This window comes from Vidua chalybeata, chromosome 2, assembly GCF_026979565.1.
Source record: "Vidua chalybeata isolate OUT-0048 chromosome 2, bVidCha1 merged haplotype, whole genome shotgun sequence".
Classification (NCBI taxonomy): Eukaryota; Metazoa; Chordata; class Aves; order Passeriformes; family Viduidae; genus Vidua; species Vidua chalybeata.
In genome coordinates, this window is record NC_071531.1 from 98,812 (window position 1) to 120,752 (window position 21,941).

Consider the following 21,941-nt stretch of genomic DNA (forward strand, 5'->3'; position numbering starts at 1 on the left):
CCTGAACCTGACACAGGTTCAGAGAAGAGCCAGGGTGAACAGTGGTGAGCAGGGAGATGCACGAGGCTATCACTCTCTAGGTCTGGGGATTTTGGGTACAGCCACTTGTCTTTCCGGGAGGTCAAGAAAACGTTGTCCGGCTGGGCTTGGCATGCACAGGAGTTTTCTGTGAATCTACTGTGTCTGCCAGCCAAGCTTTCCCTGCACACTCTGGTGGCAGCAGTTAGTGGGCACTGCATGTGCTGCAGACCCAGCTGCATGGGTACTGCTCAGGAGAACTGGGTGAGGACCTGCCTCCCTGCGAGGGCTCGTGGGAGCCAGCTGAGGGGCACTGGCAGCAGCAGAGCAGGATGGGCAGCCAGGGCCTTGGCCTCACCTGCTTAGCACAGAGCAGGGGCAGCCCACAGCTGGACGGCCATGCTCTCTCTGCACATCCATTGCTGCTTATCAGGCTGTGTGCTCAAAGCCCCTCCCTCTGAGTGGTTCAGAAACACCACGATGGTGACAGCCACCCTCTGTCACACATCCTGCCCAAGCTGGGCACTCCAGACAGGTCAGAGCAATCTGTGTTGCTAGCCACCTGGGTGACACAAGGTCTGGGGACACTCTGCAGCTCCAGCCAGGCCTTCCCTGTTGTTGCTGCTTCCCTTCCCATCCTAGGATGCAGTCATTCCTTGCCCAGCCATCTTCTTGCATGCTGCTCTGCTGGCAAAGCTGCTGGCAGGGCTTGGCCTGGGTAAGCACATCTCGCAGAGCCTAGAGGAGGCAAAGGGGGTACGGTAAGTCTTGCCCTCTCTCTGAGCAAGGCTCTGGGACCAGAGCAGGCCAGGGACTAGCCAGCCATAGCATGGCTGAGGGAGCACTGGATGGGCATTTCTCACACCTGGCATCTGTTGGAAGCCCTTGTGGGGACACGTGTGACACACCACATGGCAGGATCTGCAGCTGATCCCATGTCTGGGGGCACAAAGTGCTGAAAAGGCCCTGCTGGAGCTTGGCAGGGCTCTGCTCTCACAAAGAGACCATGAAAGCAGATGTGTCCTCCAGGGGACAGGACAAGGCTGAGATGGGTTCAGAGTTCTGAGGGCAGGTAAATGCTGCAGCAGCTCTGAGAAAACACCTGTTTGGGCACTTCGGTTTGCAGGTGCTGAAAACAGAGATAAAAAAGGGTGAAGTACCATAACAGCCCACTGTTAGCCATGTTTTGGATGTAGAAGAGACTTGGAGGAAGAAGTGAAAACTGGATGATAACTCAAAGCTCCATGATTTCTTGCAGACATGCTAGGGCAGCATTCATGTCAGCGTTCCTCAGGCAAAGCAGAGGAGGGTTCTGTGTCGGCACCTGCGAGCACCAGCTGCGGCGTGTCGAGATGAAGCACTTTGGTGATGTGCTGGCAGTACAGGGGCTGTTTGCAAAGGGTCTGCAGTGATGGATCCTCCCAGGGAATGATTGTTAGGAGAGGGGAGAGGGAGCAAAGGGAAGGAAGAGTGCCTGCTTTCACAAAGGGCATGCCCCTGGTGCTGGTGTTTTGCAGCATCCCCTCAGAGATGTGATGGTTGATATCACTGTTCAATGTACAGCATTCAAGGCGAAGGCTCCCTGTGAAGACCTGTAGAAGGATCATGTTCCACTGTTGGGTCAGGGAAGATGATGGGACAGGAAATCACTGCTGCTAAGCAAGTTGCTGGAAAGCAACACAGAGGGGTGTTAGGGGTGGGCTCTGAACTGGCTGCTTCAGTTTGGGGAGAAGCCTGGAGCTCTGTGAATGTGCCACACTAGGCTCAGGGCAGATAAAAAAGCAAATCAAATGCTGAGTTTAATTAGAAAATAAACAGAGAATTAAAGAAAATATCATCACCCACAACTCAGATTCTGCCCACACTTTCTTTCTGGTTCCATTCTCTAAGTGAGCAGAAGTGATAGAAACTGTTTAGAAAAGGATGTTAATGGAATCTCTGGCAGATAATGGTTCCAAGCAGAAATAAAACATCCTTTGGCATGGACAAAGCTGCAGGAATATCACAAAGGTATGCACAGAGTCATGGGGAAATGAGAAGTTGCTTTTTTCATAACAAAAGGCTGGGCAGCTCCATAAGAACTGACCAGGCAGCAGGTTTAAAATAAACACAGGCAGCATTTCTTCATGCAGAATGTAATTAAATTGTGAAATTATTGTCCAGAGTTGCATGGGTTCAAAACTAGATGAATTCATGGAAAGAAAAAAATCCATCAAAGGCTGAGGATCACAAATATGATCTGTGGCTCAGGAAGTGTCTGAGCCACAGTGGGCTGGGAGCCGGGGAAATTCACAGGAGGATTGTTCCATATGTACCATGTTTCTCACATTTCTGTACATCCACTGCCAGCCCCTGCCGGAGCTGTGCTTGTGGCCAGAAGGACTCTGTAAGCCTGAGACCAGGCTGGTGTTTGCAGCAACCTTCAGGGCGGGTGGCCAGACCCAGATGTGCCACTGGCCGCTGGCCAGTGTGCATGGGCAAGCCCACTGCCATTGCTGCTTGTTCCTGTCTGTGTGACTGGACTGGCATTTGTACATGTGGGTGCTGCTCATGTAACTCCTCTGACATGTCTGTTTTTCTCAAAGGGCTCAGATTCCTCATGAAAGGGAGAGTGTCCCTGCCTGCTGAGCAGGAGCCACTCAAGTCTGGGTTGAGGGCAGTGGGGGCAGATGTTGCCCTGGCCTGTGGCAGGGAGAGGTTGGAAGGGGCCTCTGAAGCGTGGCCCCACATCGAGGTGTCCACGCAGACCTTCCTTTCATCAAGGGCCAGGCTATATTTAGGTCTGTGCCTCCATCACTGCTGTGAAAGGCTGTTCCAGATTCCTTGATCTGGTACTAGAAAACATCTCTTCATTTCCAGCCTAAACTAATTTCTGACCATTTTATACTCATTTGTTCTTGTGCCAATATTGTGTTTTTGCTTAAAAAGCTGTCCTCTCTCCCTGGAATTTCCCTCCCTCTCCCAGTGTTTACAGAGCACAGTCCCAGCACTGCCTAGCCTGGCTGACCTAGTCCAGCTCCTCTGGTCTCCCCTCCCAGGGCTTCAGCACAGTGCCAGCAGCTTAGGCAATAGCTCTGACCCTCACCTCCACCTGGAAACTTGCATCCTCTTCTCCAGAGTCGTGCTTGGATTCCACTTGTCCCTTTCCTAAATGCATTAAGTGGCACAGATCACCCTGCACAGCTGGGTCTGGGAGGGTGGTCTTTGCCACAGGATGTGCTGATGGCATGGGAATGTGAGGTCTGTCCCCTTGAGGTGGGAATTTAGCATCTGCTGGGGTGGAAAGAACAGCAGAGCCTGTGCCAAGTGGGAATCCTGTTCCACCAAAGAGTGTGTGCTGGAGGGGGCAGGTCTGCAGCAGGGAGGGGATGTTTGCTGAGGATGATTCCAAAACCTGAGGGAGAGTGATGGGGGTGCATCCAGTTCCATAGCTATCCAGAAAAGGTGTGCAGTGCTGTAATGTGTGGTCTCAGTGGCAAAGGAGGTGGGTCCCCTCAGGACATGAGGTTACCTGAGCATGTGTGATTGATGTCTCAATGGTCTTGTGCTGCACTGGCATAAAATGGGGAATCTAAAGTACCTACAGACAGACAGTGCTACCCAGAAACAAAGGAGAGAAGGGAAAAGCCCCAAGTTGAGGTACCTGAGCCCCAGATCTGCCAGCTGCACTTCCAGAGGTGAGAAACCTCCCTGGCTAAGTGTGGGAACTGAGAAGTTCCCTGTCTGTGGCCAGGGAGGCTGGCACTGGGCTGTCAGGGTTCACACATTGGCATCTCCAGCTGAAGGTGTCTGTTGGGACAGGGAGAACCAGGACTGTTGTGGAGCCCTGCACTTACCTGCCTGCAGAGGTTCTGGGTGTAACATGGGTGAAGCAGTGCCCTCCTCCAGTGTGCCCCCACCCTGCCAGGTGTGCTGTTAAGTGGAACAGAAGGGGAGGAGGGCTGGTGAGACAGAACCTCCCCTGACCAATTGCTGTGGGCTCCTCCATGTTCCCAGCCTCAGGCACAGCTTGTGGGTCCTGTGGGGAGTCTGTGTTGTGGGTAAGGTGTAGTGCTGGTGCAAGATGGTGCAGACTTCATGCCGTGCTTGGGGGGCAATCTGAGAGGTTCCCTGTGCCACTCAACTACTCCCTGGGCCATTCTGCAGGTGCTGGAAGAGAAGCCATCGGGACTCCTGGTCGCCTCCCTGCAGGCCAAGGACCCTGACGAGGGGGAGAATGGGACCATCATCTATTCCCTGATAGGTACGAGCTCCAGAGCTGGCAAATCCGTGCTGCTCTACCTGGCAGCCTTCACCCAGGCGGATGGGTGCCCACTGCTCGGGATCCCCACAGCACACTCCCCTCCTTGGAACCCTCCCCTGCCCTCCCTCTGCCAGGCTTCCCCCAGCCATGTTCCCCTCTCTCTGCAGGAGCCTGGGCAGAGCGTTTCACTCTGCATGTGGCTACTGGAGAGCTGCGGACGGCCACGGTTCTGCGGCGGACGGAGCGGGCCGAGTACCTCTTCACGGTGACAGCCAGCGACCGCGGCACAGCACCTCGCAGCACCTCAGCCATTGTCCGTGTCCAGGTACCCGAGCTCCTCCTGTCCCTGCCTGCCAGCTCCTCTTGTCCCTGTGCCATCTGCCCAACACTTGCCTCTTGGAAGACACATCCAGCTACTCAGTAGCCTTTCTCTGCACCTCCTCATCCCCTACTGCCTTTATCCCTGGGCACCCTCTGCTCCTGCTCAGCTCTTGATCCAACCTTAAAATCCCCAGGAAGAACCTGGACGGGAAGGGATGACCCTGCACCTGTTCTCATGTCCAAAGAACTGCCAATTGCAGTTCTGCCTTCTCCAGGCTTTAGACAGCCGACCCTGTCCTAGATACCCTGGTGCAGGAAAGATGTCAGAGGTTTCCTGCACAGAGACTTCCACTATTCTCAGTGTCTGCTGAAACCAGTGTTCTGACCTGCAGGGTGTTTATTCCGACCTGCAGGGTACCCCTCATGTCTGTGTCACTTTGGTACTCCCTGCCTGGTACTGCCCAGACAGCTACATACTTTCTTTACTGTTAGTAATGAGCTTCCTTTTACAGCCCAGGCTCCGGTTCCCCCCATCAAGGCACTCCCACTGAACATCGTTTCACATCTTCTCGTCCATGTCCTTGTAGTTGCCAAGGCCATTTGACTGTCCTTGCTGTGCCATCTCCAGCCCTGCCCATTGCTCCTGTGAGCCAGCTGGTCTCTCAGTCCTTTGTCACACAGCTATCCCCACTCTGTGCCTGTCCCTCGCTAGTGTGGGAGCTCCAGAGCTGAGTTCTAGCCCAGATGGGTGTGATATACCATGTTCCCTTGAGGAGTGGAGCCTGGTGTTAGCCTGCCACAACTGCCTTCAGCCACCAGAAACGTGTTTTATACAATTTCCTTTTTACACTACGTCTGTAACTGTTCTTGTCATCAGAGCTGTTCTGCAGCCTCCAGAGCACTGAGGCTAGGCTAGCCATCCCTATCATGCTGGTTTGCATCCCTGTAATAGATATTTGCTTACCAGTCACTGGGTTTGATCCCCTCTGGGCTGACAGGTTTGTTGTTACTCCCGTTTTCCTCAGCTCCTTGACAGGAATGTGTTTCTTCAGTGGGTTTTCCCTTCAGGTCATACTGTGGTGGCCTTTACAACATCCTCTCTCCCATCTGCGAGTGCACCTCATGCTCAAAATAACTCCAATATCTTTAATAAAACTAGTGATAGTATTTATTTATCTTGGGGTCATACTAGGTTCTCTTTCTGTTCCTCCCATCAGGATGAGCGTGACCTCTCTTCTTATTCATTCTTGCTTGTGTTTGCAGAATTGTTTCTCCTGCCGTCTGTTGGCTTTGCAGTATTGGATGGATGAATTAGTCACAGAGCCCAAGAGTGGTTGAGGGAAGGTGTCACCTTCTCCAGCCCCCTACTCAGATGGGGTTGTCTGGGTGACTTCTGGCTGTCGCCAAGGCTGGAGACTCCACCACCTGTGGGCAACTTGTGCCAGGGCTCAGGCACCCTCACAGTGAAAAGTGTATTCTGAGGAGCAGAGGGACCCTCCTGTGTTCCAGCATGTGCCCTGGCCCACAGCCCCCTGTGCATGCCACTCACTCCTTCCTCTCCTCACAGGTGTTGCCATCCTCCCGTGTGCTGCCACGGCCTGATGCCACCGTGTTGACCCTGCATCCTCTCGAGGGGGTCAAGCCGGGGTCTGTGATTGGTTCAGTGGCGCCCCTGGACGCCCCTGCACGAGGACAACTGATCTACACGGTGGTAGGAGGTGGTGGGGATGGCACCTTTGTGGTTGATAGTATGACAGGGGAGATTTATGCTGCCCGTGAGCTGGACTATGAAGCTGGGGCACGGCACGTGCTCCAGGTGAGTGCTGAGGACACGCAGCACGGCTATCCCTCCAGCAGGTTGGTGCTGGTCCAGATCCATGTGCAGGACTGCAATGACCAGGCACCCACCTTCCCCGAAGACCCCATTACCATTGTGGTGCCTGAGAATGCCCAGGCTGGCTCCTCCATCTTCACCTTCCAGGCGCTGGATGGGGATGGAGTGGGCCCCAACAGCCAGGTGCGCTATGGTCTGCTGCACCTGGAGCCACCCGGAGCCCCCTTCCACCTCGACGGCCGCTCAGGGCAGCTGAGCCTGCTCCAGGGCCTCGACCGGGAGGCCGCTGCCTCCTTCCTGCTGGTGGTGGAGGCCACAGACCAGGCCCGCAACGTCAGCCAGCGCCGCTCGGCCGCTGTCACAGCCCGCGTGTTTGTCACCGACGAGAACGACAATGCGCCCATCTTCCTCTCCCCGGCCACCGTCAGCGTCATGGAGGACCAGCCCACAGGCTTTGTGGCACTGCACGTGGTGGCCCAGGACAGTGATCTGGGAGAGAACGGACGTGTGAGCTACTCCTTGCGAGCAGGCAACGCTGATGGCCGCTTCCACCTCAACCCCAGCACAGGTGAAGTCTGGGAGGGTGCAGAGGTGGTGGCAGGGATCCTGGAAACACGGAGGCTGAGGAGGGTGCAGGGGTACGTGAGGATGTTGCACAGTGCATGGGAGGAGGGTGTGGGCTGGGGAGCCCAGAGGAGGGAGATTGGGGGTACAGGGAGTCCCAAGCACAGCACCTGGTTGGCACAGTGCTGCTGTCTCCTGAAACCCATCTGTCCTGCAGCCCAGTGCCTGCAGCCATATAGTAGTCCCAAGGCATAAGGCCCAGTGCCACTGGTGCCAGCGTGCCCCTCTCCTGTGCCCACAGGTGCACTCTCCATCGTGCGGGCTCTGAACCGGGAGGAGGTGGCCCAGCACAACCTGACGGTGGTGGCCACAGACCACGGCTTCCCACGCCTCTCGGCCACACAGCTGCTGTCCGTGCTGGTGCTGGACGTCAATGACGAGGCTCCTGTCTTTGAGAAACCTGAGTACGAAGCCCACGTCATGGAGAACCTGCCAGCCGGCAGCCCAGTGCTGCGGGTGCTGGCCACGGACCGGGATCTGGGTGAGGATGCAGGCGAGGGTGAGCTGCCCAGTTCAGTCAGGGCCTGTCTGGAAATGCAGCCCCAGGTCTGGGCATACCCTGCTCCCTCCTGCCAGTCTGGAGAGCCTGGCTGACCAGAGGGAAGGATCAGCACTTGGCCTGGAGGTGGGAGATGGGCTGAATCCTGGGAGAGGATGGGAATGGAACTAGGACTGTGGTTCCCTCTGGTCCCCTAGCCCATGGCCTTTGTTCTGTGGGTTCTCCTTGACCCATCTGGCCTCCTAGCAGCTGGGTTAGGCTGGGACCCTCACACACACCTCTACCACCAGGGAGCAAGGCCACCCTCTCACGCAGCCTGTGAGCCCCGGGTGAGAGCTGGGAGGTGCAGGACTGGTAGCCAAAGGAGGTGCTGGGGCTACTGCTGGGCTGCCTTCAAACCACCTTTGTGCCCACAGGTGCCAATGGACAGGTGTCCTATGGGGGTCTCTCCGGGGGGCCGTTCTCCATCCACCCACAGACAGGGCTCATTGTCACCACGCGTCCCCTGGACCGGGAGGAGCAGGAGCAGCACGTGCTGACCGGTAAGCAAGGGGAGGCAGCAGGCAGGGGGTCAGTGGGGGTACACAGGGACTCCCTGCTGCTGGGGTGGGGAGTGCTGCAGAGAGGGGAGGCCACGGGGAGGGAGGAGGGGTGTGAGGCACAGCAGGGCTGTGGGGTGGTTTGAGGCTGCAGGAATGCTGATGCTCGCATGCCTGGCTGCCCCTGTGGGTGCGTGGGTGTTGGCATACAAACACCATGGCTGTAGCTCCCAGTCAAGGCAGCCTCTGGTGCTCTCACTGTCCTGCAGTCTATGCGCGGGACGCCGGCCTGCCGCCCAGCCTCACCAAGGCCACGGTGTGGGTCACGGTGGGGGATGAGAATGACCATGCACCCCACCTGGAGAGTGAGTCCTGCTCTGTGGAGGTTCCTGAGAACCAGAGTCGTGTGGCACTCTACACCCTGCGGGCCACTGATCCTGATGGTGGGGAGAATGGACGCCTGGAATACCGGGTGGCAGGTGAGATGCACTGGGAGCATGGGAGTGGGCAAGGACTTCTCCCTGGGCTTCCCTGGATCTGGGGGACATCAACTGCAGCAGTCCCATTCCACGTCAGTTCTCTCCTGCTCTAAACTGCACGGCATTGCTGTCGTCTCTCAGCTCTCTGCCCCCAGTGAAGAGCACCCTAAGATCTGGACAGGCTGCACTGCTCATTCTCTGGGCTTGTGTCTAGTTCTCCAGGCTTAGACCAGTTCCACGCCTCTCCTGGCTGCTCTGACCTGTTAATTCACAGGTTGCCAAGTCAGATTTTTGCTGTATCCTGTCACAGGCTGCCTGGCAACTCCCCATGGCAGCAGCACTAGCCTGTGAGTGGTTAGAGTCAGTTCTTCATATGGAGCTAGCCCAAGGAGTTTGCTCCCACTGGGGCTCACTCTACCCACCCTGCCAGGTCCCATGGTGGTGGGCTTCATGCTCTCTGGGGGCCTTTCTCATTCCAGTTACAGGCATGCTCCCCCTCTTCTGTTTTAGGTGGAGACCCTGGGCAGGATTTCAGCCTAGACCCCGTCTCCGGTGTCCTCTCCACTGCACATGCCCTTGACCGAGAGCAAATTGCTTCCTACAGCCTCATTGTAGTGGTGCAGGACCACGGCTCCCCGCCACGCAGTGCCACCATGTCAGTGACTGTGCAGGTGTTGGACCTCAATGACAATGCACCCAACTTTGCTCAGGCCAGCTACACAGTGGAGGTGCCAGAGGACTTGCCAGTCGGTGCCCTGGTGCTGCAGCTGGTAGCTGAAGACCCAGATGAGGGCACCAATGGGCAGGTCTCCTACTACCTGGGCAATGAGTCGCTGGGCACGTTCCAAGTGGAGCCACAGAGCGGGCGCATCCGGAGTGCCCAGGCACTGGACCGGGAGCGCCAGCCCACCTACAGCTTCCTGGCCAAGGCCGTGGACTCCGCACCGTGGGAGCCCAAGAGCGCGGCTGTGCGTGTCACTGTCGTGGTGCGAGATGTCAATGACCACGTTCCGGCCTTCCTGCAGAGCCCGCTCACCGTCAACCTGTCCCGCCACACGCCGCTCAAGCAGGTGGTGGCCACCATGAGGGCCGAGGACAGGGACGCGGGTGCCAATGCCTCCATCCTGTACCGCTTTGCCACCCCCAGCTCCGCCTTCGCAATCAACTCCTACACGGGGGACATCCAGCTGCTGCAGCCCCTTGGCTCCCTCAGCCAGCGCCAGCGGACGCTCTTCGTGCTGGCCATGGACCTGGGGCAGCCAGCACTCTCCTCCACAGGGGTGGTGGTGATCCATGTGCAGGAGGAGCCCTACCGGGGGCTGCGTTTTCCTCGCAGCACCAGTGACGTGGCCCTGGCCGAAAATGCTGCCCCAGGTACCCACTGGCAGTGAGCAGAAAGTGCTGTGATGGAATGGGATAGGGCACAAGGAGAGGTGGGAGCAGCTCTGTGGGGAACTCAGACCAGAGAGCACTGTGGGGTCTGGGGAAGTCCTGTTATGCTTTGGGCAGACCCAAGGAACTGCAGGGTCTGAGTGGTACCCAGGCTGGTCAGGGTGGTGTCCCTGTAGGCTGGCCTGAGTGTTCAGATCACTGTAGGCAGCCAAAGGTGTCCAAATGCTCCCAGAAGGTCTCCAGGTCATAGTGAGACCACTGAGGAGCCATGGATAGGCACCATGACAGCAGGCTCCCAGCCCAACATTAACCTTAGATCTTCAGTCCCCTGTCACAGTGTCCTCAGGCAGAGCAGTGCTCCTGTGGTGCAGCACATGCTGCCCTGCATCACCTAACCCTTTGCCACGTGCTCCCAGGCTCCACTGTCTCTTCATACCCTTTTGCTCTCCCAGGGACTGAGGTGGCGAGTGTCCAGGCCATGCACACGGGGGGCTCCTCGGGGCACATCACCTACAGCATCATCAGTGGCAACGAAAGGAACACCTTCCTGATCCAGCCCAGCTCAGGTACAGCTCCAGGAACACTTGGGGAGCTCTGCTCATGCCTGCTCGGGTGCTCAGGGCCCCCAGGGCACAGGAGCACTGTCCACACTCTATACCAGTTAGGTGAAAGGTGTTAGTACTGGAATGTGGACACTGCCCTGTCACTGGCCAGAGTTAGCACTGCTCTCAGTGCAATTGTGGTCCCCCATAATTAGACCTTTTCCCAAAACCTCAGAGAGCAGGGTTAGATGGGATTTTGGGAAGACATTCTTCCCTGTAAGGGTGGTGAGGCTCTGGCACAGGTTGCCCAGAGAAGCTGTGGCTGCTCCATCCCTGGAAGTGTCTAAGGCCAGGTTGGATGGGGCTTGGAGCAACCTGGGATAATGGAAGGTGTCCCTGTGTGCCCATAGGAATGTTGTCAATTAGTTCAGTATATCCTGCTGGCTGCCCTCCTCCTTCTCAGGTGGGACAGCAGCACCTTGTCACTCCAGCAGCCTAGCTGCCCACGGTTCAGGCTGCTGGCAGTGGGTGTCTGTCCTCAGAGCACTTTGTAAGGCTCTGACTGGACTCAAAGCTGCAGTGAGTTGTCTCTGGCTCGGAGCTGGATGAGCTTATGTCATGGTGGGAACAGCTCTTTCTGCTCCACACTTTCGGGGGGGGTCTCCAGATGGGAGGACTGTCACATGCTGTAATGTCAACAGGAACTGCCTGTCCCCAGCAAGGTTGTGGGTGTTATCACTCAGGGCAGCTCTTGAGAACAATGAGAAGCTGGCAGTGTGGGGAGGGCTTGGAAGAGCTGAGTGTGTCTGTCCTGTCCACCTGAGAAAGGATGGATGGATGGATGGATGGATGGATGGATGGATGGATGGATGGATGGATGGATGGTGCTGGTATGTCACTCCCCCCTTCCCTCCATTCCCCCTCCCAGGTGCCATCTCAGTGCAGGACTCCAGTAGCCTGGATTTTGAGGCCAGCCCCCGGCTGCGCCTGGTGATCCAGGCAGAGACTGCAGCTTCCTTTGGCTTTATGGCCATAAACCTCAACCTCCAGGATGTGAACGACAACCTGCCCCGCTTCCAGCTGCAGAACTATGTGGCATTCATCTGGGAGTCACAGAGCTATGACTCACCTGTCATCCAGGTATGGCGGGGCACAAACCGGGACACCTCAGCCCTGGCCTGGCTGCAATTATGGGACGGGGACTGCATGGGCCTGGTGTTTGCACCAGCACACAAGTCCTGCCTCAGGGGCTCCACAGCTGAATCTCATGTGGCTTTGCAGGTGCTGGCAGATGACCTGGACCAGGGAGTGAATGGGCAGGTGACTTATGCCATCAACCAGTCCCTGCCAATGCCGGGTTTGTACCACATTGACCCTCAGACTGGCACCATTACCACTGCTGCCATCCTGGACAGAGAGATCTGGTCCCAGACCCGGTGAGTGCAGCCAGGCTAGGGGATGCCAGGACAGGGACAGAGCTGTGGAGCACAGCCCTGGGGCATGGGGAACACTGTTATTGGTGCCCCCAAAGCTGTCCCAGCCTGGCTGTGAAATGGCTCTATCAAGCAGCACAGCTGAGGGTCAGTGGGAGTGAAGGACACAGGAGCCAGATGGCCAAGATGAGCCCATGCACAGCTCAGTCGGGTCTCTACAGAGCTGAGGAGATTGTGAGAGGGCCCTAGGTTCATCCATTCCCCTTCCTGCCTCCTTAATCTGCACTGCATCTGCTCAGTTTCTTCCACCTCCAAGCACAGGACCCTTGCACTAGCTCCCACAGATGTCCCCTTGCATCCAGACAGGGATGGGCCCCTCACCATATGTGCACGCTCTGGACATGTCCATCCACACGTATGTGAAATGCTGGCAAACACCCTGCCATGAATCTGAGGCTTCTCCTGCCCTTTCCCACACACCTTGCTCAGATGAGGACCCCTAGTTCATGTTTTCCCCCTCCACATGTGCCCCCATGGCTGTGGGCTCCTCTGCCCTCTTCCCCCGAGGGGGGAGTCTGGGGTATCCCTTCCATACACACACCCCTCACCATTCCAGAGAGGCTCCAAGTGTTCCCCAGCAGCCAGAGAGCCCCCGACACCTGTCTGCACCCTGCAAGGTGCTCTGCCTGCACCCACACACCTTCCAGAGTTCAACACGTGCCTTAGGCGTGCAAAAACCTGCTGCCGTGCCCCACCATGCTCTCCGTGTACCACACCCACTGCCCCACATGTGCTCTCCAAATCATGGAACCATTGAGGTTGGAAAAGACATCTGAGATTATTGAGTCCAGCCTGTGACTGGTCACCATCTTGTCAGCCAGACTAGAGCACTGAGTGCCGCATCCAGTCTTTTCCTAAACACCTCCAGAGGATGCACTGCACAGATCCATCACCCCAGAGTCTGAGCTGCTGCACTTTTCCCCACCATGTGCACACCTGCAGTTCATGTCCCAGGTGTGGTGCAGGTGTGCAGTGCATGTCCCAGGAACTGTACACGGGTGTAGTACTCCCTCACATGTGTGGACACACATCTGACCCTCATGCCTGCCCACAGCTTGGTGGTGACAGCGATGGACCGAGGAACACCACCGCTCATGGGCTCGGCCACGCTGACCGTGGTGGTGATGGACATCAATGACAACAGCCCTACCATCCCGGTCCCCTGGGAGATCCGTGTCCCTGAGAGTGAGTGCCGTAGCACTGAGGGCCAGAGCTGGGGTACGATGGGCACTATGGGATGGGGAGGAGCCCACAGGGAGGCCAGGCCAGTCCCTGTCAGGAGCTGGATCACACTGACCCACTGAAACCCCCTGAGCTCTCCAGCATGACCCTTGTGCTGCTGCTATGTCTTGAGGGAGCAACTCAGCCCTGGCCTCTGCCCCATGTCTGGGACTCTGGCTGCAGACACCTGCCCTGCCTGCTCACAATCCTCAGCCAGTATGCCCTGTGCCCATGCCATAGCTCCACCTGTCCTGCCAAGCCCCCAAGACCTTTGTCTTCCCCCCAGCATCTCCCTCTCCCATGGCATCTTCCCCTCTTCCTGGTGCTCAAGCTCTGGATTGAACTGGTTTCCCAGCAGGTGAGCCAAGTATGCTGGGCAGGGATGGGTCTGCTCACTCACATGTCTGCTCCCCACAGACACACTGCTGGGCACCCAGATAGCCCAGCTGACTGGGAACGATGTGGACTCGGGCCCTGCACTCTCCTACACGCTGTTGCTGGAGGGGGACGTGGCAGACACCTTTGGGGTGCTGCGCTACGGTGGCCACATTGCCCTCACGGGGCCACTGGACCACGAACAGCGCAGCCGCTACACCCTCACCCTGCGTGCCTCTGACACTCGCCACGAGACTGAGGCCAACCTCACTGTCCTTGTGGAGGATGTGAATGACAATGTGCCCACCTTCACCCAGGTTTTCTATCAGGTACATGCACCAGGTGTGCCAGTCAGCAGGGGCCATCCCACGCAAGCCCTCTTGCGCAGCTCCTTCCTGCCCACCTGCCCTTACAAAGCAGAGGATGGGTCTGAGCCCCTTCTGGTCCCACTTTCTGACCCACATCTACATCCTGGCATCGCTCATGTTGTCACTGTGGCATAGAAGGAGTTGAAACCAGGCAGGTGAAACTGGGACCAGCCCCTGCAAGGGACACAGCTGGATGCAGAGGGTCCAGCAGAAATGGATGAGCACAGTGGGGAGGCCAGAGAGGGTGGGAAATGGGCCACAGCTCAGACAAATGTTTGTGGCGAGACCTGGGTAGGTCCCTGTTGGGGGCTGGCTTGGGCAGTGTGTGCTGCAGCACTGGAGCCCAGGCAAGGGGCTAGGGAGCCCCAGGAATGCTTGAAGAGTCTAGGAGCACAAACCCCTTGCATGTGGTTTCCCTGGCCAGTGAGACGCTGGATACCCTTGGCTTTGGCTGCCTGGCCAGCCCCAGACCCCTGTCCCAGGGATGCTGGGGGCTCTGAGCGGGAGGGAACCAGATGGTGACTGGGGTATCCTCCTCTTCCAGGTGCTGCTGCCAGAGCACACACCTGCTGGCAGTGTCATCCTCACTGTGAGTGCTACTGACCCCGACTCAGGGAGCAACGGGGACATCACCTTCCACCTGGCTGTGCCCAGCCCTGATGTTGCCATCGACCCCAGCAATGGTGCGTGGGCTTAGTGCTCTGTGTGCCTCTCTCATGGGTCAATCTAAGGTAGCCTGTGGAGGGGAGTGCCCCCATCCTGCCTCTGTTCAAACCCGCACAAGGTCACTTTCTGGTGTGGCTGGTGAAGCAGACACAGCAGGGTGCCCATCAAATGCTCCTCCAGCTGATACCCTTCCCAGCTCCCACTGGCTCCCATGCTGACCCTGGCTTTGTGCTCCACAGGGACCCTCTTCACCACCCGGCAGGTGGAGTTCAATGCCAGCCAGCCCACCCTGGACCTGGTGGTGGAGGCCCGCGACCATGGCTCCCCCAGCCTCTCATCCTGGGCCACAGTGCAGCTCCAGGTTCTGGATGTTAACGACCACAGCCCCCGCTTCCAGGAGCAATGCTACAACGCCAGCGTTCCCGAGGACCTGCGCCCAGGCACCACTGTGCTAATGCTGGAGGCGGGTGACGCCGACCTCTCCCGGGAGAACGCTGGCTTTGACTACACCATCGTCAGTGGGAACGGCGGCAACGCCTTTCAGGTGGAGAGCCGGGTGGCCCGGGCCGGGGGACAGCTCCGCACGCAGGGAGCCCTGGTGCTTGTGGAGTCCTTGGACTTCGAGGCCATCCCAGTGTACAACTTGACTGTGGCAGCCTCGGACCGGGGCCTGCCGCAGCGCAGTGCCACGGTGCCCGTGCTGATTACTGTGCAGGACGTCAATGACAACCCGCCCGTGTTCAGCCGGGCCGAGTACCGTGCAGCGGTGAGCGAGGCCGCGCTGCCTGGCACCGAGCTGCTGCGTGTGGCAGCCCACGATGCCGACTCGGGGCCGCGCGGCCGCGTTCACTACACCATCAGCTCAGGTGACCAGCACGGGCTGTTCCAGCTTCATGAGAGCACGGGGGCCCTGAGCCTGGCGCGGCCACTGGATCGGGAGGCCCAGGCACTGCACACACTGGTGGTGCGGGCCACGGACACACCAGGCGGGCACTTTGCGCTGGTCCCCGTGGCCATTGAGGTGAAAGACATCAACGACAATAAGCCATACTTCCCGGTGGAGGTGCTGAGCGCCAGCATCCGGGAGAACTTGCCCCCTGGCACACTGGTCACCACGCTGCGTGCTGTTGATGCCGACACCGGCGCCTTTGGGGAGCTGCGGTACGTGGTGCTGGAGCAGGCAGTGGGGGACCCCAGCACTGGGGATGGCCGGGACGCCTTTGCTGTCAATGGGAGCTCTGGGGAGCTGCGCTCCCGCCTCACCTTTGACTATGAGCGAGCCAAAGCCTTCCAGCTCCTGGTTCGAGCCACCGACGCTGGCAATGCCTCGGCCACTGTGACTGTGAGGGTGCTGGTGACAGGGGAAGATGAGTATGATCCCATCTTCCTGAGCCCCTCCTTCAACTTCGAGGTGCCTGAGGGCGCGCGCAAAGGGCAGAGCATTGGGCGGGTCCTGGCCACGGATGAGGATGAGGGGGTTGATGGTGTTGTGCTGTACACCCTGGCAAAGCCCTCACCATACTTTGCCATCAACCAGACCACGGGTTCTATCTACCTGCGTGTGGACAGCCAGCCTCAAGCCGGGGCTGGGCGCGCCAAGAGGGAACCACGGGAGATGAGCCTGGAGGTGCAGGCACGCAGCCCACTGCCTGCTTCCCGTGTGGCCTCTGCGCAGGTCACCATTGACGTCACGCACACCTCCTTTGGCCTGGCACCTGACCTCAACCTCCTGCTGGTGGCCGTGGCCGCCTCGCTGGGTGTTGTGGTGGTGCTGGCTGCCGTGGCCATCGTGCTGGCCCTGGTGCGCTCCCGGCAGCGCCGGGGCCGTAAGAAGGCAGAGGGAGAGGGGACACTGGCCCGTGCACAGAGCGGGTCTTTGCAGAAGCTGGGCCGTGAGGAGCCAGCACTGCCTGGGGCTGAGCACATCTACCACCAGGCGCTGCCAGGGTATGGGACTGAGCCGGCGGGGCCCTACACGCGGGGCGGCTCCCTGGACCCCTCGCATTCCAGTGGCCGTGGCTCTGCTGAAGCTGCTGAGGATGACGAGATACGGATGATCAATGAGTACCCACGCGTGGCCAGCATCACAGCCTCCATGCAGGAGCACATCGCTGCCCGCGGCCCTGACTCTGGCATCCAGCAGGATGCTGACCAGCTCTCCGACATCTCCTGTGAGCCAGCTGCGTTGGAGAGCGCCCAGTGGTTCAAGAGCAAGAAGGGCTCTGGGTTGCTGCTGCCAGGGCCACCCCTGCAGCTGTACCGTGAGGACGGGGGGGGCAGTGCCTTCCTGGGCGTCCGCTGCGGCCTCAGCGTCTCCTCACAGCCCCAGGACTACACCTTCCCAGAGGACGGCAAGCCCTCCGTGGAGGGCTCGCTCACCGCCATTGTGGCCAGCGACGAGGAGCTCCGCGGCAGCTACAACTGGGATTACCTGCTGAACTGGTGTCCCCAGTTCCAGCCACTGGCCAGTGTCTTCACGGAGATCGCCCGCCTCAAGGATGAGAGCTCCCTGCGCAAACCCTTCCCAGCCAAGCCCAAGGCAGAGCCCAAGCCCCGCATCGACCCCCCGCCCCTCATCACCTCAGTGGCCCATCCAGGGGCCAAGTCTGTGCCCCCCAAGCCACCACCAGGCAGGACCTTCCCGCACCCATCCTCCCTGCGCCGCTCGCCTATTAGCCATGAGGGTTCCATTTCATCCTCTGCCATGTCACCCAGCTTCTCCCCATCGCTGTCCCCGCTGGCCGCCCGCTCCCCTGTGGTCTCGCCCTTCGGCATCTCACAGGGGCCATCCACCTCCACCATCAGTGCTGAGCACTCGCTGGAGCCTCCTGAGGAGGCTGAGCTCAGGATTTAGAGCTGTGCCCCTGGACTCCTGTGCCCCAGCCCGCAGCCATGGGGCCGAAGCGGGGCCCAGCCCAGGACTGCTAAAATGGGTGCTCATCCTGCTCCCAGCCTGGCCTGGCCTGGGCCCCTGGGACTCCAGATGCCCTTGGGGGCTGTGGCCCCTGTCCCTCCCCACAGCTTGGCAGACCCTGTGCTGGCTGGTGCCCTATGGACTGCTGACCCCAGTGCTGGCACCCCGGGGTGATGGTCCATGTGCTGCTTGCGGTGGCTCAGATTGGTGCTGGGCAGGATGGTGCTTCACGGTACTTGGTGCTCTGGGAGCAACGGGGAGCTGGCGGGGGGGGGGGGGGCTGGAGGGCCAGACCCTGCCCTACCCTGTGCAGCAGCCTGGGTCCAGGAGGACCCTGAGCCTTCCCTTGTGACCCTAGGAAGTCCCAGGGCAGGGGGACGATGCCCCATGGCTGGGGGTGATGTCCCAGGGCATGTGTGATGCCCCAGGGCACGGACACTGCCTGTGGGAATGAACCTGCCCCCTGGATGAGAGGGGACACTCACCGGGCTAGCTGCAGCAGAAGGCAGCAGTGCTCACAACTTGCTGCATATCTGTGTCTGGGCAGAGACAGGAGAGCCTTTGAGGTCTCTCTTGCCCTTTTGCTACCCACTGCAGGTGACACATCCAGGGAATCTCCTGCCCAGAACTTCAGGATGGTTCCTGTGGTCCTCGGAGGGAGGCGCCTGCCATGCTCAGCATGGGAATCACGTTCCTGGGACCAGGTACCTCTCTGGGCAAGGGTCCCAGGCAGGGACAGTGCCCAGGCACAGGCAGCACAATGGGGCTGGCAGAGCTGTGTGAAGCTGACAGGGACAGCGCAGCCTCAGCAGCAGTGGTGATGCCTGCTGTGACCCGCACCCACCTCAGCCTGCAGCTGCAGGGGCACAGGTGGGAGGTGGTGCCCCAAAAAGCCACATTGCCCAGCATGTTCTCTTACAGCCACAATGGGGACACTGGGCATCTGGCCTTCCCTGGGGCCCTCTTGCATGATTGCTTCCCAGCACTGTCTGGGCCACCTCCAGAAAGTAGTCAAGGTGCCAGAACCCCCTGCTCCTGGCCCCAGCCCCCTCTGCAGGGCTGCTCTGCACCCCCATTATGCATGTTGTGAGCCCGGACGGAGCCCCTGCCATGGGGCCGGTTTCCGTCTCCCCCCAGCACTGCGCATGGCCGGTCACACCCGCAGCACACTGACCCCACCGGAGCTGTCCCTGAGCCCGGCTGCTCACGGGAGCTGCTCCCACATCACGGGCCCTGGGAGTGCGGCCCTGGGCTCTGCCGCTGCAGCCCGGTGCTCCCGGGGCTGTGATCCCCACACGGCCATGGGTGCAGAGCGAGGGCTGGAACAGCACGGGGTGCCCCACAGCAGTCCTGAATGCCCAGTCTGGTCAAGAGTGTGTTTGGTGGTTGGGGGGACACCCTATGCCTGAGCAGAGCTGGGGGGGAGCTCCTTCCAATCACACATTCCCCAGACCCAGGACATCTGCAGTGTGGCTGCAGCCCCAGCCCCACAGGTGTCACAGCAGACAAATGCATCACTTCTGCCTGTCCCCCCATTTCCCATGAAGAGCCATCTGTGGCTGCAGCTCCGTGTGTCACAGTCAGCCTCTCATCCCCCTTGTGCCATGGGGTCCTGGCACATGCCGCTGGGTCCCAGGTGCTGTCCTGGGCACAGGGCGGTGACAGAGGACAGGCATCTGCAACAGTGACAGGGACACCAAGGGGGCCCCACCAAGGGCCATGCCCACTCTTGCCTGGGGACCACAGGGGCCTGAGGTGCCCTGGGAGGGGGAGACGGTTCTGCCTTGGCACAGGGACAGCCCACAGAGGTTCTTGGGGTGGGCACCCTCATCCCCTCTCTGTCCTGCTCACGAGCACTGTGGGGACACATTGTTCTCCCCAGGCTCCGTAGGGGCACTCTGGGGGTATCCTGGTGCTCCCTAGTCCCATGCTGGGGTGCCCCATGCCCCCCAGCCCTGTGCTGCCCAGACAGCCCAGCTCCACTGCACATGTGGGATGGGAACACAGATGGGTCACACTGCACACCACAGGAAGGGCCAGACACATGCACCCTGCTTTGGACTGGGGTCACTGAGCCCCCAGTTATTTATTTTTACACATTGTACTACAATTCCTGTTTTTACTCGTTTGTACCTTTTGTATTGTGTCTTGTGGAGCTGCATGTACCAGCGCTGCCCACGGCCGTGCAGGGGCCACTCGGTGCAGCCTGAACCCAAGTGCCAACGTCTCAAAAAATGCCTTAATAAACCACACGTTTGTACAGACACGGCCCCATCCCTGCTGCCCTGGGCTCGTGCCAGACTGGCACCATGTTCCCAAGGCACTGACCAGAGGGGGGATATTGGACCTGCATGATGGAGGGCTCACGTGGGCCAGGCTCTGGCACCCACATCCATGGCTGCATCCTGCCAAGTCCTTTTCCTGAGAGGCCAGTGGAGCTGCAGCAGGACCGTGGCCTTGGGGCTGTCCAGCAGCGAGGCTGGGTGTGTTTCCATACAGGCATACATGCGAACACAGCTGTGGAAGGCATGTCTCCACACGTGCACACAGCTGGTCCCACATGCCACAGGCATCCCCATCCCATCCCGTACCCTGTCTCTGCCGAGGTCTGTGGGCAGGGCTGTGCAGGCGCCCAGAGCTGCAGCAGCCACGCCTGGACACGTCGTCTGCCCAGCAGGTACCTCACATTCCCGGGATCCCCACTGAGGACACCTGGACACACAAGTTCCCCAAGGCGCAGCCTCATCACAGCCAGCACACACAGACCTGCCCTGGGGATCCCAGTGCTCCAGTGATCCCACCAGTCCCAGTGCTCCAGTGATTCCACCAGTCTGCCCAGTAGCTTTGGCTCTGCTTATCCCTGTTGGGTGACGCAGGCATGCGCAGGGCTCTTTGCTGGTCTCCAGACGCTGTGACCTGACGCCACACTCCTCACCAAACAGTGCCCCCCAAGCCCGGGAAACAGTTACAGAGCTGAAGAACCAGGAGTGGCCGTGCAGCTGTCAGGTGTTGGATGTGGCCAGACCCACGCAGTGACAATCAACCACCTACGTATGATCAGCCATTTCCACCCTGCCTTCACTGCTTTACCTTTTTTTGTTGTTCCCAAACCAACCTGTTTACTCCCAAACCAACCTGTTTACTCCCTGTTCTCAGCTCTCAGGTTCCAACACCCCACAGCGAGTCCTGCACAGCCCCAGCCTATTCTGCACAGCCCCCAAGGCATGCCCAGCCCTGCTGGCAGCGCTCTGGGACCAGGGGGCAGCTCCCGTCCCCCTTCTCCGACAGGGCTCCTCGCCCTGCAGGGGTAAGCACAAGCCTGCACAGCCGGGGTAGAAGGGGAAAGGGCCACCCCGTCCCTGATGATGTCCCTGGGGTTCCCTCTGCTCCTTCCTCCCCCAGCCCGACCCCTTCCAGCTCCCTGCTGGGGCACAGCGGGCATGCTGGCTGCCCTCAGTGCCACCATCCTCCTCAGGTGTTCCTGGCCTCGGGAAAACCCAACTGCCAAGAGCAGGGACTCACTTCACCCCATCTGTGGGAGCAGCACATGAGGGTCCAGAGCGAGGCTCCCGCCAGGGGACACCGAGGCTCCCTGACCTCCCAGGCACGGACCAGCAGCAGATGTTCCTTAACACGATTAGCTCTGCCCAGCTGCCTTAATCCCGGCTGTCCAGACAGAGCCAGACATCATCCCCTGCAAATCCCATCCCACTTAGAGAGTCCATCCCCAAACTGGACATGGGGCGTGCAGCCCCGACAGCACCCAGCCCCTGGCTGCGGCCAGGGCAGCTGGTTCCAACCTCTGTCTGTGGCCAGGAGGAGGCCGGGGCTGCCAGGCCAGGGCAGTCGGTGGGGCTGGAGCAGGGGAGCAGGAAGAGACGCCTCTGGCATTGCTCCAGTGCGGGGGATTGGCAGCCACGGCTGGGCAGGTGGTTTTCCTATTGCCTGTCTCTTCCGGGCCTGGACCCTGCTCTGCAGAAGCAGGAAAGCAGCTGGGAACTGCTGGAGCCGTGGGATGTGCCGTGTGACTGGGTTTGTCACTGAAACTGCAGGAAAACCAAAAAACTCTCCAACAACATTTTTACTGTTAGAGAATCAAGGCATTACTTTATCCTGGCCAGGATGTGCAACAGAAGTTGTTTCATCCACATATGTCCTGGGTTGTGCAGAGAAAAATCATTCCATGACACGTGAATTTTACTAGATTTTCCACATATTTTATACAGTCAAAACACATAGAAATTCATTGGTTCATTGTTCATTGGTCCCAAGTGTCGAAGTTCTCAGTGTTTGGTTTCCTGTTCCAGGGGTGATGTCTGGAGTTGATGTTCGTTAATAGTTGTTATCTATCGTGTATCTCCTGCGCTGCTCGCAGCAGCCCCTCCTGCACGGGACCCCTCCGCCCCCGTCCGG

The 21,941-nt window shown here is 59.1% G+C and overlaps 1 protein-coding gene across 1 annotated transcript in view; it reads left to right on the forward strand.

The window, feature by feature from the left end:
• The window catches only part of DCHS1 (dachsous cadherin-related 1), a 39,208-nt gene extending 19,416 nt beyond the window's left edge, over window positions 1-19,792 (forward strand). The window contains exons 7-21 of the mRNA XM_053935469.1: window positions 4,165-4,261; window positions 4,429-4,586; window positions 6,150-6,984; window positions 7,282-7,521; window positions 7,956-8,081; window positions 8,348-8,557; window positions 9,068-9,931; window positions 10,402-10,515; window positions 11,420-11,631; window positions 11,773-11,927; window positions 13,039-13,169; window positions 13,623-13,909; window positions 14,493-14,631; window positions 14,854-17,760; window positions 18,126-19,792. Coding sequence (XP_053791444.1) covers window positions 4,165-4,261; window positions 4,429-4,586; window positions 6,150-6,984; window positions 7,282-7,521; window positions 7,956-8,081; window positions 8,348-8,557; window positions 9,068-9,931; window positions 10,402-10,515; window positions 11,420-11,631; window positions 11,773-11,927; window positions 13,039-13,169; window positions 13,623-13,909; window positions 14,493-14,631; window positions 14,854-17,468 — 6,183 coding nt within the window. The 3' untranslated portion in view covers window positions 17,469-17,760; window positions 18,126-19,792. The remainder of the gene's footprint in view (window positions 1-4,164; window positions 4,262-4,428; window positions 4,587-6,149; window positions 6,985-7,281; window positions 7,522-7,955; window positions 8,082-8,347; window positions 8,558-9,067; window positions 9,932-10,401; window positions 10,516-11,419; window positions 11,632-11,772; window positions 11,928-13,038; window positions 13,170-13,622; window positions 13,910-14,492; window positions 14,632-14,853; window positions 17,761-18,125) is intronic.
• Window positions 19,793-21,941: the final 2,149 nt, after the last annotated feature.